Source organism: Ciconia boyciana, chromosome 1 (assembly GCF_034638445.1).
Source record: "Ciconia boyciana chromosome 1, ASM3463844v1, whole genome shotgun sequence".
Taxonomy (NCBI): Eukaryota; Metazoa; Chordata; class Aves; order Ciconiiformes; family Ciconiidae; genus Ciconia; species Ciconia boyciana.
This window is the reverse complement of record NC_132934.1, coordinates 200,138,668-200,153,274: the sequence shown is the minus strand read 5'-3', so window position 1 is coordinate 200,153,274 and position 14,607 is coordinate 200,138,668. Positions and strand designations below refer to the sequence as shown.

General features: G+C 44.7%; 1 protein-coding gene and 1 long non-coding RNA gene across 2 annotated transcripts in view; one reads left to right on the top strand and one right to left on the bottom strand.

The window, feature by feature from the left end:
• The window catches only part of XPO4 (exportin 4), an 84,194-nt gene extending 81,004 nt beyond the window's left edge, over positions 1-3,190 (bottom strand). Inside the window, exon 1 of the mRNA XM_072850515.1 lies at positions 2,944-3,190. Coding sequence (XP_072706616.1) covers positions 2,944-3,021 — 78 coding nt within the window. The 5' untranslated portion in view covers positions 3,022-3,190. The remainder of the gene's footprint in view (positions 1-2,943) is intronic.
• Positions 3,191-3,212: 22 nt separating this feature from the next.
• Positions 3,213-14,182, top strand: LOC140646497 (uncharacterized). Its single transcript, XR_012040467.1, has 4 exons — positions 3,213-4,029; positions 4,303-4,392; positions 4,560-6,098; positions 13,130-14,182. It is a non-coding gene; the product is annotated as an uncharacterized lncRNA (long non-coding RNA).
• Positions 14,183-14,607: the final 425 nt, after the last annotated feature.

The following is a 14,607-nucleotide window of genomic DNA, read 5'->3' as shown; positions in this document are numbered from 1 at the left end:
GAGAAATTAAAAAAAAAAAAAAAAAAACCTATGAAAATACTTATCAAAGATTGAAAGAGCTCACAGTAATCCATATTTACCCTTAAGGAAAGTTAATTTAAAACATTCAGGTTTTTTATTAGCATGTCTGAATTCCTCTAGTCCATTATTCTCCCCCAAGGCTCAGTATTTCAGTTTGAAATCAAGACAAGTATCACATAAACCAGCACTGCTCCCTGCTCCATCCTCAGATGTGTTGCACCCCCTTTGATGCCTCCCTAGCCAACTGTATTTTGCATGGATTGCTACTGTCTCAGCTGCCACAAGAAAACCTTGCTGAATCCCTCCACCACTCCCTGCCCAGTTAAAACTTGCTGCCATCTGTTGTCAGCCCATTCACAGCTCTGCCCTTTCCCATCACTTCAGGTATGGCTCCACTGCAAGGTGCCAGCTCTACTCATGACCTCCATTACTCGCACCAGGTTCACCACCCTCCCCCAGGTCCTCAGATTTTTACATAAATACCTAAGTGATCTCACTGGTTTGCTTGGTCGGTTCACACCTCCCAACTGCCACACACAGTTACTTCTTGCCCTCATCCCCAAGTAGACATTTTACCAGATTTTACCAAACAGTGTAGTCCTCTGGCTAAATTAAATTTAGATCATCACTGTCCAGGTGCAGTTCTGAAACACCATTCAGCCCTTGTTTTTCCACAGTTGCTGGTGAGAAAGAACAGGAGCAGAGCGCATAACCCTTTCAGTCTCTGGGGTCTCACATCCACCTTTGTAAAGCAACACACACAGCGAGCTGCACTCCTCCTCTCCTTTGTGACTCCAAAGTCCTGATGATTTTTGAGAAGAAGAAACACAGAGCAATAACCCCAAGCAGTTCTCACAGCTCTTCTAGAGCCAAACCAGCTTAAAGCCTGATTCTGGGTCCTTAGCCTCATGGATAGCTTTAGTAAATATCTCTGGTTTTTGCGGCTTCCTCAGGAAGAGCCATCTAACTAATTCTTGTCAGTTCAGTGCTGTCTATGAGACTTCCAAGAGCAGCTGTGGAAAGAAGAACAAGAAAAAGCTAATGACCACAACTAGTCAGCTTTCATACTGTCAGAGGCTGGAGGGAGAGAGGAAGCTAGAAATTCAACAAGGATCCAACAACCATGTGCTTACAGACTTGAGACTTAGTTTTACCAGCAAGTTTAGCACCTATTCTTCAACAGCAGCACAAACATTACCATAAAAGGCTTGCATCTCTTCACTGTATTAACATTTTTATTTACTTAAAACTCGACATTAAGTTGCATTTCCCTCTCTATGGCAGCAGGGCTAGGCTAGGGAAACCACGCCAACACGAGTAACATGAAGTTTTCTAGCACAGATGCAAAACTTTGGACATGTCACTCCATGTGCTATCAGTTTGATACTGAAAACTACCTTACCGCCAGCTTCCTTCCACACACGTGTTCTGTCTCATAATAATACTTATTACGTATTTCCCCTACGCAGTCAAGCACTTCTGGTAATTACAGCAACTGAGTTATTTTTAAAACTGAGATACACAGACATTATGAGAACGTCCAGTAATTTACGCAGTTATGTTTTTGCAAAGGCATGCATGAATCAAAGGCAACTCAAAGCTTAAAACGGATCACTGTTTGCATGCTTTGAGAAGTTTTTTTTCTAATGGGATTAGTGCTTGTTGCTAGGCTATCCGCCCTTACTTTCCTGTTTGAAAACATAGTCAACGTTTTTCAGGCTTTGATTTCATAAGGAGTAGCATCCAAGTCTTTTGATGAGTTGGGCCGCTTTGGCTAGACATTAAACTCGCAATCATCTGGGCTCTGGTCATTGATCAACTATTGACACCAGGCAAACTTTCCTACTATTTGCTTGGTTCTTTTGAAATCCCTCTAATGCTGACAACTTACAAACTTTATTTCTGTTGGAATCACATTTTGGTAAGATAAATCTTGTGGGGAAGGCTTCAAGCTATCCATTTTTATAAGATCTGCAAGTAAGACCTGTAAAGGACACAGACCAATATACAGCTCTTCATTCAAAGGAACAAAAATCTTTTACAAGGATGCGCGACTAAGATGTTTTAACACCAGCAGTCACTATAGCCATTTAGCTCCATGGCAATTCTGATCTTTGCCGTGTAGACTTTCTTTTCCATGCGATCACGGAAAATAACACACAACACATTCACAGTCAGCACGAACAGCCACTGGTAATAAAAAGACCAGGGCGCGAAGCACCCCTAAGCGCTTTGCTTCACCGCAGCAGCATGGTGAGCCTCTGCCTGCTCGGTGCTCCTCCACTGAAAGGAAAACTCTGGAAACGAGCGGCGCTCAGCCCGCGGGTCGCGGCACTTCCGAGTCGCCCCCACGCTGCCGACGGTGCCTCATTGCCCCCGCTGGGCCGCGGACCGGGCACAACCCCCCACCGCCCCGCCGGAGGCGCCTGGGGGCCCCGGCCCCCGCTGCCGGGAGGGAAGAGTCGCTCACCGGCAACTTCGGCAGGGGTTTCCGCGGCGGACAATGGCAGTGCGGGGGCTCGGGGCGTGGGGGAGAGGGGACGGGGCCCCCCGCCGGGGCGGGGAGCTCGAGGCGCGGGCAGCCTGCCCGCGGCGGAGGAGAGCGGGTAGCACATGGAGGACCGGCGCGCCGTGCGCGGCGGGGGCCGAGCCCGGCTGCGGGGTGACAGGGGCGAGCCGGCGCGGCGGCGGCCGCCCGCGGAGGGGGAGGCCGGCTGGGGAGCGGGAGGAGGCGGGGAGGGGGGCGGCGGAGGCGCCGCGCCCCGGCGGGCTGCGCCCCGAGCCCCGCGCCTGAGGGGCGAGGGCGGCGGGAGGCTCCGCGGGCGGCGGGAGCGGAGGCGGGGAGGGGGGGAGGGGGCCGGCGCGGGCGCCCCCGCCACGAGGCGCCGCTCCGGGCGCGGCGCGTGCCGCCGCCCGCCTCACCATCAGCACTTTGGCCGCGTTCTCCAGCTGGGCGATCACCTCGGGGGCCCCCCCCCCCGCCGCGGCCGCCGCCATCATGGTCTCTCTTCAATGACGCGCCATGCGCTGCATTCTGGGACGAGGCGGCCGCGCAGCCAATCCCGGGCGCGGCGCGGCCCGGCCCCGGCGCGGAGGCGAAGCGGCGGCGCCGCCGCAGCGTGACCGCCGGCCGCCAGCCAGGGGGGCCGCGCGGTGCCGCCGGAGACAACCCCCACCCCTGCGCGCCGCGCACCTTCCTTCCCTTCCCTTCCTTTTCCTTCCCTCCCCTCCCCTCCCCGCCGACCGACCGACCGCCTCCGGGGCGGGCCCGGCGCGCGCGGCGGGACCTGCGGAGCCCCGGGGCGGGGCCCGCCGCCGCCCGCCGCCGGTTCGAGGCCGCCGCACCTGCCGGGGCCCGTATGTGGGCGGAGGAGCGCTGCAAGGCCTCCCGGGCCGGGTCAGGGAAAGCTGGCGGAGGTGGTAGCGTCGGGAGGGCAGGGCGAGACCGGAGCCTGAGCCTGAGCCTTGTTTGGGCGCTGCCCGGTTCAGCCGCGTTTCCTAGTGCGTGCCGGTGAACTCGGGTGTTAGTGAGACCGCGGCGTTAGCTGCATGCTGTTCCTTGCCTTTAGCGGTGCTTGCAGATTTTTAGCGGCGTGAGAAGGACTGTTTTTTAAAATACAGCTTAGAAAGTGGTGGGGAGTGGAGAATGTGCCAGCGTCTTTCTAATGGAACTGCTTTATGACAGACAAAAAAACAGCCAAGGTTCAAAACTGATCGAAAATGCATTTTTTTCCACGAACTCCATCTGGAGCTTGCTTCACGTTATTGGATGCGAGTTACAAGATAGCATCACCTCTGAAAAATATGCTGAAGAGAACATTGTTGCACACCTGTAGGAGCGAAAGGACTCACTGGCGTTTGCCTTTTAAATAAATCTGATGGTTTCCACTTCATTTTGCACACTGGAGTAGACTTGGAGCTTTGATACCTTCAGATGAAACTAAATTGGAAGATCTGCAACTGCCAAGGAGTATCCAGTGTATAGGACCAGGCTAGATCCCCTTCAGAGTAAGTCAGTCCCTCACAGTGCGGAGCAGCTGAGCAGCATCAGCTGTTTTGTTCCCCAGATCCTGCTAGACCACTCTACCCTTAACAGCAGTCAGGTGTTTCCAACCATATATCTCCCATCCTCCCAACCTTGAGAAGATGTTAGCTGACCTCTAGTGCTGAACTTATGCAAAGTTTGGAACATACCAGCTAACCGAGCAGGCTGATAGGAGTCTTGAATGCTCACAGACTGTTCACATAAATGGAGTGTAAATGTGCGATGTTTCCATGCAGGTGATACAATGTAATAGCCAAAGGCAGAAGAAAGGATCAAGGAAATGGGATGACAGCAAGAAATACAACTTTCCTATTCAAAAGCAGAATGCAAGTATTTTTCTCCCAAGAAATGTCAGCTTTCAATGCTGAAAGGGGCATGGCAGTGCTCACTGGTAGACAGGATTAGAAGTAGCAATAGAACCATGTAAAAGATTGATTTTGTGGTTTACCTAGGAGGTAATGTAATTCATGTGAGAACATTAAATGTATTTCAGGGTAACATTCAGCTTCACAGTTGAAGAACGTGGGGAGATCAGCAGGGCTGCACTGAAAAGTGAGAAGAGTATAAGGAAAATTGAACTAACAGTCAGAAATGGAGGAGTTGGAAGGTGGCGAAAGTGTGACAACACACTTAAGTCCTGAAGTGTGTTTATTGGACAAACAGTGCAATGTACAATGAGTCTTACTCTAAGGAACAGCAAAACAAGAGCTAAAGACTCGGAATTTTTTGTACAAAGAGGTAATGTCAAAAAAACCTGAAGAGTATAAAAAAAGCTATTTTAAAGAACTCTGTGTTCAGTAAAGGACTACTTCAGTTGAGTATTTCTGTACTTGTAGCTTGTATTCAAAATGAGATTCTTCAACAACTCCTTCAGCATGCTGAAAGGTCCTTCATTCCCCTGTGGACTTGTGTGTTCAGCAGCACACTTGAATAGGCATGGAAGCAATAGAAATAGAATAGTATTGTTCAGGCTGGGGGGCTCAGGAGGTCTCTAGACCAACCTTTTACTTCTTCAACCTTCTGACCAAGTTGCTTAGGGCTTTGTCCAGCAGGGTCTTGAAAACTTCCAAGAATGGAGAGTGCACAACTTATCTGGGCAACCTGTGCCAATACTTGATTGTTGTCACAGTAAAGTTTTTTCCCCTTAAATCAGAACCTCCCCATGTGACTATTGCCTCTCATCCTGCTGCCATGCACCTCAGTAAAGAGTTTTGCTCCATTTTCTCGATAATCCCAGGTACTGGAAGGAAGCTCTTGGGTTCCCCTTCAAGCCTTGTGACTGAATGCAGTTCCCTCAGCCTCTCCTCACAGGGCATGTGCTCCCACGTCCTCACCATCTTGATTACCCTCAGCTGCACTCACTGCAATTTGTCAACTTTTTTCTCATACCAGGGGGCCTAAAGTGTGATGTCATTTTCCAGATGTGATCTAACAAGTGCTGAGCAAAGAAGACTAATAATTCTCTTGATCTACTGGCTTCATGCCTGTAAAAACAACATAATATGTCTATAAAGGTAGCCTTGCTCACTGCTGTGGCATTCTGCTCACTTATGTTTAGCTTGGTATGTGTCAGGGCCAAGTAAAGTGCACGACTGGGCCTTAATTGCCCTGACACCCTCTCCTGGGACTTTAGCATGTGCAGTACTCTAGGTTTACCTGTGCCAAGTCCTGTCTCCTGTTGTCTTGGCTTACCAGTTGGCCTTCCTGGATGGACCTATGTAATATATATAGCCTTATCTCCAACCCTTTCTCCTGCATGGACCTTGTCTCTGACTCTGTCTTCTGCTGTTCCTGGCTGGACTCTGGACCTGACTCATTATCTTGTCTTGAACTCTCAAGAAGACCTGTTACCAACCCAGCCCTTGGTGAGGGCGCTGCCCTGCCTGTCCTGTGGTCAGCCTCGGTTCCCAGCTTATCCGCCCTCGTGGAGTGGCCCTGCTCTTGTTGTCCGTGACATGGTCCACCAGGACCCCCAGATTCCTTTGTTGGTCAGTCCTCAGTCTATACTGCTGTGGTGGTTACTCCATCTCAGGTAAGGTATGACACTTTAGGATCCACCCATCAGTTCCCCAAATAGGCATAGCGGTTTGATCAACCTGTACCTTTCCCTTCTCCCCCTGAAGTTGTCTCTATTTGAGCATACTTCCAAAGTAGCATGTTCATTAAATCCACTCTTTTTTCACAAATGTATACAATATGTGCAGACAAAATCTTGCATTTTACCATGTCATCATCAGGTGCATCTTGCTCTCATTTCCAGTGGAAGGACTACTGAGTGGAGTAATCTGCAGTAAAAATGAACACGTTCAAGCAGTCACATTTTCTCTCAGCTATATTACAATCTTAATGTTCTCTTGGCTAGTCTTAGAAAAGCTGATTGTTCATTTATCTTGTCAGAGTGAATGCTGAAGCTATTTCTGCTGTTGGCTAAAAAAGATGCATCACATTCTTCCTTAACGCTTCCCTCTTTTGTGGTGTTAATACTCTTAAAATAGTTCAAAGCTTTTGGACTCGCTGCCAGAAAGAATGTTGTTGGTAGTGGAGCCTGTGCTTCCTGCTCTAGCAGTCCTTCTCTAGCTTGCTTGCTCCACAGCTGAAAACATCCAACTAGTGCTAGTTTTGGCTAAAGATTAAAATGTTAAGGAAAATAAGCCAACAGTTGGTAGTAAAACAGTCATGAATTAGATTTTTTTGTTTGTTTTGTTTTAACTATGTGTTAATCAGACAGTCCTAATCAGTCCTATGCACGCACACAATAACACTAGGAAAGATCTCTTGTAGTCAGGAGCATCTGATGAAGTCTAAAGTAAGGAAATAGAAGTGACTGAGCACTAAATTAGATGAGATAAGGAAATCAAAGTCAGTAGGGAAGTGGATCACTAGAATGAAAGCGCAATGACAATTGCAAGCTTGCAAGTGGCAAACTTGGGAGGAATTAATCTTCCATCATTGGTTAGGTAGAAGCTTTCGAAACCATCTTCTCCTATCGGGACGTGCATCTTGATTTATTTCCTATTCTTGATTTGCTGGTGTTCTTAAGACTGTTTCCCTCCTGTTTCCCAAAAGTGTTCAAGAGATCTCTTCCCACATAGCCTGCATTTATTTTGTCAGTCGACCTCATTTTTCTGGCCAGGACATCCAGTTTGCTTCCTTTCCCAGGCCCCTTTTTCCTGACATCTACCTTCACTGGCTGGATTTCTGCAACAAATCCTGCAATAAATTCTGCAAATAAATTGCAAATAAATTCTGCAATAAATTCCTGCAATACTTTCTGATTTATTGCTGGCTTTTCCCCAGCGCCTAGCAGAAGTCTGTTCAGAGTAGTGGCTCCAGTACTAGGTGTTCCAGTTGTGGTAGTCTGTGACGCTCACCTCCAGTGACACAGGAGATGTCCCACCAGTGTGAACTACTTGACAGGGTCACTTCAAACAATTTTGCTTAATTCCTTCAGACACCCTGGCTAGATTGCCATACAAATGGCCTCAGTCAAGTTACATAGGCACATAAGTCACTGTTCCCCTCTTGAGGAAAAGCTGCTGCCAAAATTATGGGCAGTAGCACTGCCCAGTGCTGATGGTCAGTACTTCCTATTATGAACCCAGTTCCCCATTGCCTTTGAAGTTGGATAAAGTTTAAAATTTTTGGAATAGAGGTTTCTGTGCAAGGTATCTGTTACAAGCTTAGAGAATATGTACACTTGGGCTAAAATGGTAGTTGCTTCTGAGAACAAAGCTAGGGAAACAAAGTTGAAAGATTGAATTGAGGCTTTTGCAGAAAGACGCTTTTTTTTGGAAGATAGGTTTAAAGTTTGAGAAAGAGCAAAATTTTGATTGGAAAGTGTCTCTTCCCATACCCGATAATCAGTTTGGTTTTAGCCACATTTGAACTAATAAACGGAGAAGGCTTATACATACTTAATTTGATAAAGCAAATGTAGCCTGCAGATTTCCCTTCGCAATGACAATTCATCTTAATGTTCACGGAAGATCTCAGAACAATCCTTTCCCTCACAGCTCTCATGCGTGACTGGACTGCACGTCTCATCCTGCAGAGCATGCCCTGGCCCCTCACAGCTTTGGCTTCTGGCCGAAGTCTCTGCAATCACCATCCATTTCTCCCTTACTCCTGCTTTCCTTCAGGATACAGAGAATGGTACTCTTCCTGTTATTCCTCAAAGTCTTTTTTGTGAATAAATTAAGATCCAACTCTAAATCCGAGGTCTGTGAGAGAAGCTGCTTGTCTGTAGTAGGAACCTTACCTTTCTTGTTGAGAAGTGAATGAAAATGATTAAGCAGATTCTAGGAATTCTGGGAGAGTACCTGTCTTTGCCTGCCCGTTCTTGCATTGCTCTGGTGAGGGGCTTAAACCAGGCTTCATATTTTTGCTGTGCATGTTATTTTATGGGTCTTGACATGATTTCTGGAATCTATTTGTTGCAGCACTGAAGGTCTACAACTGCAAGTAAAGACAATGGGAGCTTCATTGGAGTAATTAAAAACAAACTTTTTTGGTATCTGAAGAAGAGTTCCTTCAGGTTGTTCACGCTCTGAAGTAGACATTTGCTCTTCAGTTTATTTCTTGCAAAGCAACAGTACACAATGCTGCAAAGCTAGATTAGTCATTCAAGTAATTAATTTCAAGTTCTCAGTTTTGTTAAGAATGGAGTTTGACTAGGAATGGAATGTGTCGTAAGTGAAGTTAACTGGGAAGAGGTAAAATATTAGGTATTTAAGTGAACAACCTCCGCATTGTAAGACTGAGTCTTACTGGAAGGAAGGTACAAACCATATTAACCAGTGGTACACAGACAGAGATACAGGGGATAAGAATGAGGTTATAGAGAATTGGTGTGTTGTGTAGTTGTGTGTGTGCAGTACCTGTGATGCTGTCAGAGCAGTGAAGAGTGACAGTGTCCGGGAGCAGCCACGGCACACCCAGAGTAGCGGTCAAGTTGCCACAACAGCAGCCTGCAGAAGGGGAATTCAGGAGGATGTCAGACATGCAGGTGACTGAGTCACACTCAGTATTTATTAAACTAATATTCCACCCAAGAGTTGAGGCACATACCTCTCACTTAACCTGGCTTTTCACAAGCAAGGCATTACATTGGGGTAGATACAATTGACAACAGGAGGCAAAATGTCAGTAGAAAAAAATGTAGACTCAGTGGACAGTGTTACTTGATATAGAGTTTTGGCATCTTGCGACGCTTATTCCTGTATTTGAAGTTGTAATAGTAAGAGCTTAAGCATTGTTTAAAACAAGTAAGTGAATGAATTGTTTTACAGGAAACCTGCTGTATTTGTTTTTGTATCTGCTTATGTTCCGTTTCTTCCTGGCTCTGCTTGTCTAGCAACCGCCATGTCAGTTAGCACTTCAGTGTACCGAGAAAGGGGGAGCTGAACATAACAGTCACTAAGTTTAGCTATTTTGACCTTCAAAGTTATCTTTAGGTTTTATGACTGGTTGACCAGAACATGTTTCTTATGATTCTCACTTGGAAGTTTATCAGCAATAACATACACTAAGTATTTGGAAAACATGTATGCTTTCCTTCATACAGCCTCTGTGCTGCCTCTACCATGGTCTTCTGGGGTATTTGGGAATACTTTACTGGTACACTAAATGGTAGGATGATAGCTTAAGCTAGCCTGTTTCATCTTGTCTGTAACAAACACTTAAAAATCTTCGTGCAGCAGATATCTATGTTCAAGCACACAAAATGCCAACTCAGATTGCCAGCTTACTGCCTCTTTCATCTCAAGACTGTTGTGAAGGCAAACTTGCCAACCCAAAAGGGATCAATGCAGCACCAGTGTATTTTAGGCTACTGTCCCTAGACACTTACTTGTTTCATATACGTGTCATTCACTCAAGATTAAGTCATTCTTTTGATTAGCATAGGCTACAGTACTGATGCTTTAGTCTATCCTCTGAAATCATTCTGTTCTGACCGTGCTCTAAAGATGCCTGCAAAGGGCTTCCTACTCCTAATAGTTTATTCCCAAGGCCATTTGCTTAGGAGGTGGCTTTTCCTTCCTCTCAGTAGCTTACAAGTCACAGGCAAGTTCTTACTGGTCCTGCATAAAAAGCGAGGACCTAAGCAGAAGTCCTCAGCAAGACCCTTAGGTAAGACTTACGGTCTTCGTGCTAGGGGAATTCATGGGCCTAATCTGGATGTCTGTGTCTGACTCACCCTGTGTGTTATATAGGTACAAAAGAGTGGGGTTTGGAGAAGCTGACAGGTGACACATCTGTGCTAGCTCACAGAAGAAGGTGCCAAGGAAGCCTTTGCAGCTTAAAACACACATGCATGCATGCGCTTACTTGTAGAATTTGGGAACGCTGCTATACTGGAGGTTTTCCTTGCTATATTGCTGTATATATTTCCTTGCTATATTTTCCTTTGCTATATTGGAGGTTTTCCCTTAAGCAGCTCTGACACAAGCTGAGAACTTTTGCCTGAAAGTTTTCCTCCTGGCTGCAGAAATACCGTGGAGTACTCACAAGATGGTTCATCATCTATCCATTTCCTATTTTGAAGGCAGTCAGGGGAAAGCAAGCTAATAATTCAGCTGACCTGTCCTCTGTACAGTTGCCATAGGCGTGTGCCATGTAAAGAAATCAATTGCAATAGAGAAAGAAAGGTCCAGTAGTTAGTTGGACATAGGCTATCTAAAGGTGGTTAACTTCTGAAGTCACAGCTGAAATATGCAACAGGACTCATCATTTAGTTTCTCTGTATTTCTGCTCCATATACAGAAGAGGCAAGCTGTAGAAAGCAACTTCCCTGCCAGGTACTGGGTAACTCTAATAGCTGGGGGTACACAGACAGAATGGTCATTACATAGAACCAATCTGCTGCTTCAGCTTGGGTCTATAGCTTGCACAAGCTCCCTGAAAACCAAATGAAAGAGTACAGTGCTTATCTGAGCTTATCCTAAGGATGAGGAGATTTTTCAGCTTTGGCAGTTCCGGAATAAACCAGGATTTTCAAAGGATTTCTTTCTCCCTTTCCTTGAGTTGTATGGGTGGAACATAACAGTGTGTCTTAGAAGGAGATTCCTGGGTGATGGGTTAGTATGGACTGTGGGCATCACTCTTACCTGCCGTGTTTCCAGGGTGGATAACCACTGTCACTGTGGTTTTGAACCAATGGAAGTCTTGCCTCTGTTTTGCACCTCCATACTGGCTCCTGTAACACACTGCAGCGCTGCACTGTTAGAAATTAACTCTTATGTTAGTCTGAGGTGGATTTGACTGTTTTATTGAAAAAAAAAGTATTAATTTTCCTGGTGTGTTGAGACATGAGAAAGATCCTTTAGCAGCTCCAGTTATATCAGATAGTCCAAACGTTTGCTAGCCTTATCAGACATTAGTATTGTCCATCTGGATAGTTGGTATGACCAGATCTATGACAGCCTAATTAAGTCAACCAGGAAAAAAAAGTATATCCTCTACGAGACGACCATGATAAATCAGAAGTGCCTTATAGTTCTAAGTTTAAGCTTCTCACGTAGCAAAGTCATGTGCAGCCGTGCATAAGCTAAATGTCTAAGGCAAGTTAAGTTTCTTGTCCTTATATCTCTTATTGAAGAGCTATTCCAGAGTTTGACTTGTCAGAGTTGTAAATCCTTCTGACTTCCAGCTTATTTACTTTCACTCTATTTGCTGCTAGCTTGCTGGCACAGGAGTAGATATTGTTCTTTATCCCAATTACATTTTCTTCCTTCCTCATGTTTATTCTAGGTATATTTAGAAAGTTATGTTGCCCTTATTCTTAATTTTGTGAGTTCATATAGAATTAGAAGAGTTTTCTTCCCATAAATAAGTTCCTTCCCATAAATAGTGCTTCTCCCGTTCTAACACGAGTTGATCTCAAAAAATGACCACCAGAATGGTGATACTCCAGACTACATTTTACAAGGGCATTGCTTTTTCTGTAGCTCTGTTTGAAATGCATAGACTGAGGTTGTAAAATTGCCTCCACTAGTTTCACATCTGCATCATTTTAGTGGCTTAGTCATCCCAAAATCACCTGATACACATACATACATTACAGCAGGAATTTTAGGGTCTTAATCCCAGAAATCTTACAGTAAAAAACTTCATGCCATTTCTATTATTCCATGCATCAAAGTAATTTAGTTTTTTCCTTTTACAGTACTTTTAATAATCTTTTACTGAATGTGCCTGAATACTATTTGCAAATTTCATTAACGTGCTCCACTTTTTGTTCTCAAGCCATTTGTAAAAGTATTAAAATTGGATCTATTTATAGGCTTTCCACCCCTCGACATGCCCCTTTGCAATGCGGCCTATGTAGCAGAAATACCATCTCTATTTTTCATCATCAGCCCCTCAGGGACTTCACTGCAGATTGTCTTAGTGCTAGAATCAGCTCTGTGTAGGGCGATTCATATAAACAACTATAGAGAAGTTCCTAATCCTTCCAATAAATTTGGAACAGGAATTCCATTTTTCTCCATCTTGCAGGAGGGCCTTGGAAGTCTCAAGCAGCTGTATAAAAAAATTTAGATTAACCACTCTTTCCAAAGTTATACCCCCATCCCGTTTATGTACCCAACTCCCATTTATTTACCCAGCCCTTCCTAGTGGGAGCTCTCCGAGACCCCCCGGCCGGCCCCTCCATCAGCAGTTGAGAGCCCTGATCTTGCTTTGCTTTCTCTGGTTTGACGTCTGGCAGGGTAGCAAGTAGGTACCTTGGTGGCCAACTCTGTGACTTTAGCTGAAGAAACTGGTCAGCAAATCCTTTTACTGCCACTCTACCTCTGGTATGTCAGCATGGTGGAACTAGGGGATAGATCTTTCAAGCTGTTTTTCCTAGGTTAGGTTTTTCTTTGGTCCCCCAGACTTGGTGTTCTAGCTCTGGGAGGTGGATGGACAAGTCTCTCAGCTTCTCTCTGGTGTTCCAGGGGGGTATTGCAAGATCACAGGTCTACCCATAGATATCTCACCTTATTCCAGGCAGGGGTTTTCCCCGGAAGTTGCCAAACAATCCTGGGTGACTGCTACTGCTTGCTTGCCATTTATATGTTTCAGGTGCTGTCCACCCTTTTGATCGGTCCAGCTAGGGCACGCTTACTCCACTGCTGAGACGCTAGACCTCCTTCATGGCTACTGTAAGCTGCCACTGACAAGAAAATGGGAGGAAAGTTATTAATGGATTGCTCTTTATGGCACTAGAAGCTTTCAATCAAGATCTTCTCCTCCCATTTTCTTTCCAATACAATCCATTCTAGTTTTCTCCATGATCGTTTCCATTCTAACAATCTTAAGCATCTCTAGTTTAACTAATAATTTTCTGTGGGACAATGGAACAACTTTTTTTGAACTCCAGAAAATTTAATCTGGAATAAAATAATGGTTTGACTCTGTAGTTTTTTTGATTCTTCAAAATAAATGCATAGGTACATAAGCATCCCTATTCTGGATTAGACCTTATATAGATCTAATACTATACCTTATGTCTAGAGGTGATGGGAATGAAATGCTGAAGAGGAAGGTGGAAGCAGATGAACAGCTGGCAGATACGGATTCGTATGTCCTCAGTGTGTGCCATCCACATCTTTAATGGTTGAAGATAGACCTGGAATAAGCAATCCTTTCCAAAGACAGAAGACATTTTAGTATTAACTTTTGGGTATAGAAATATACAACAGCACTTGTGAACTTTTACTATCCTTGCACATAGTTAATCCTTTTGTGTTTCTTAAATTTTTGTCCTCAGAAACTTGCTTAGAGTTGTGCTACATCATACTCTGTGTGCAAATACGTTTCCTGTTATTAGTGTAGCGTGTAGACTCCCTCAAAAGTGCCCCCTCTCATTTTGCTCTCTTCACCTCCATCAAAAATGAAAAATTTGAGAGAGGATATGGAACTGGATGAAAGGTGCCACGTGGAGATATTCCACAGATTTGTTTAATATTATCATATATTCCCTGACCATTGTAACATTTTACATGCTTTCATGGCTATGCAGCATGTTTACCAGAGGTATTCAATAAGCTGCCTATGTTCATGCAGAGGTGTTTTTCTTGAGCTGATCAAATTAATTTAGACCCTTTGAAGGTGTATGGATAGTTTACTTTTTTGTCTCCAGTGTTTATTATATTGTATTTGTCACTACTGAATTTTCATTTGATATCATGTTGTCTATTCATATATTCTTATTAAATCTCTCTTAAGTACCATAGTCTGCGCCTGTTTTTTTTTTAGTAATTAATTTGCTTGAACAATTTGCAGGTTTTTTATCTAATATTCCCCCTTCCAGGTGGTAATATCTTGAATGATAATGGAATTATTACATAACCTTGAAGCACCTGTTCTTAATTTTTATCAGTTACAGCATAAATCTTTTTTAGGTTTTTGTATTTTTAACCAGTTCTTTTTTATTATATTATTTGAATTCTCATTTCAGGGCCACTTAATTTCTTAAACAGTCTCCTGAAAGACCAAATTAATATAAATTACCTCTCCCTTTTCCATAATTTTATCACAATTTTTAAGTGACGCTGTGA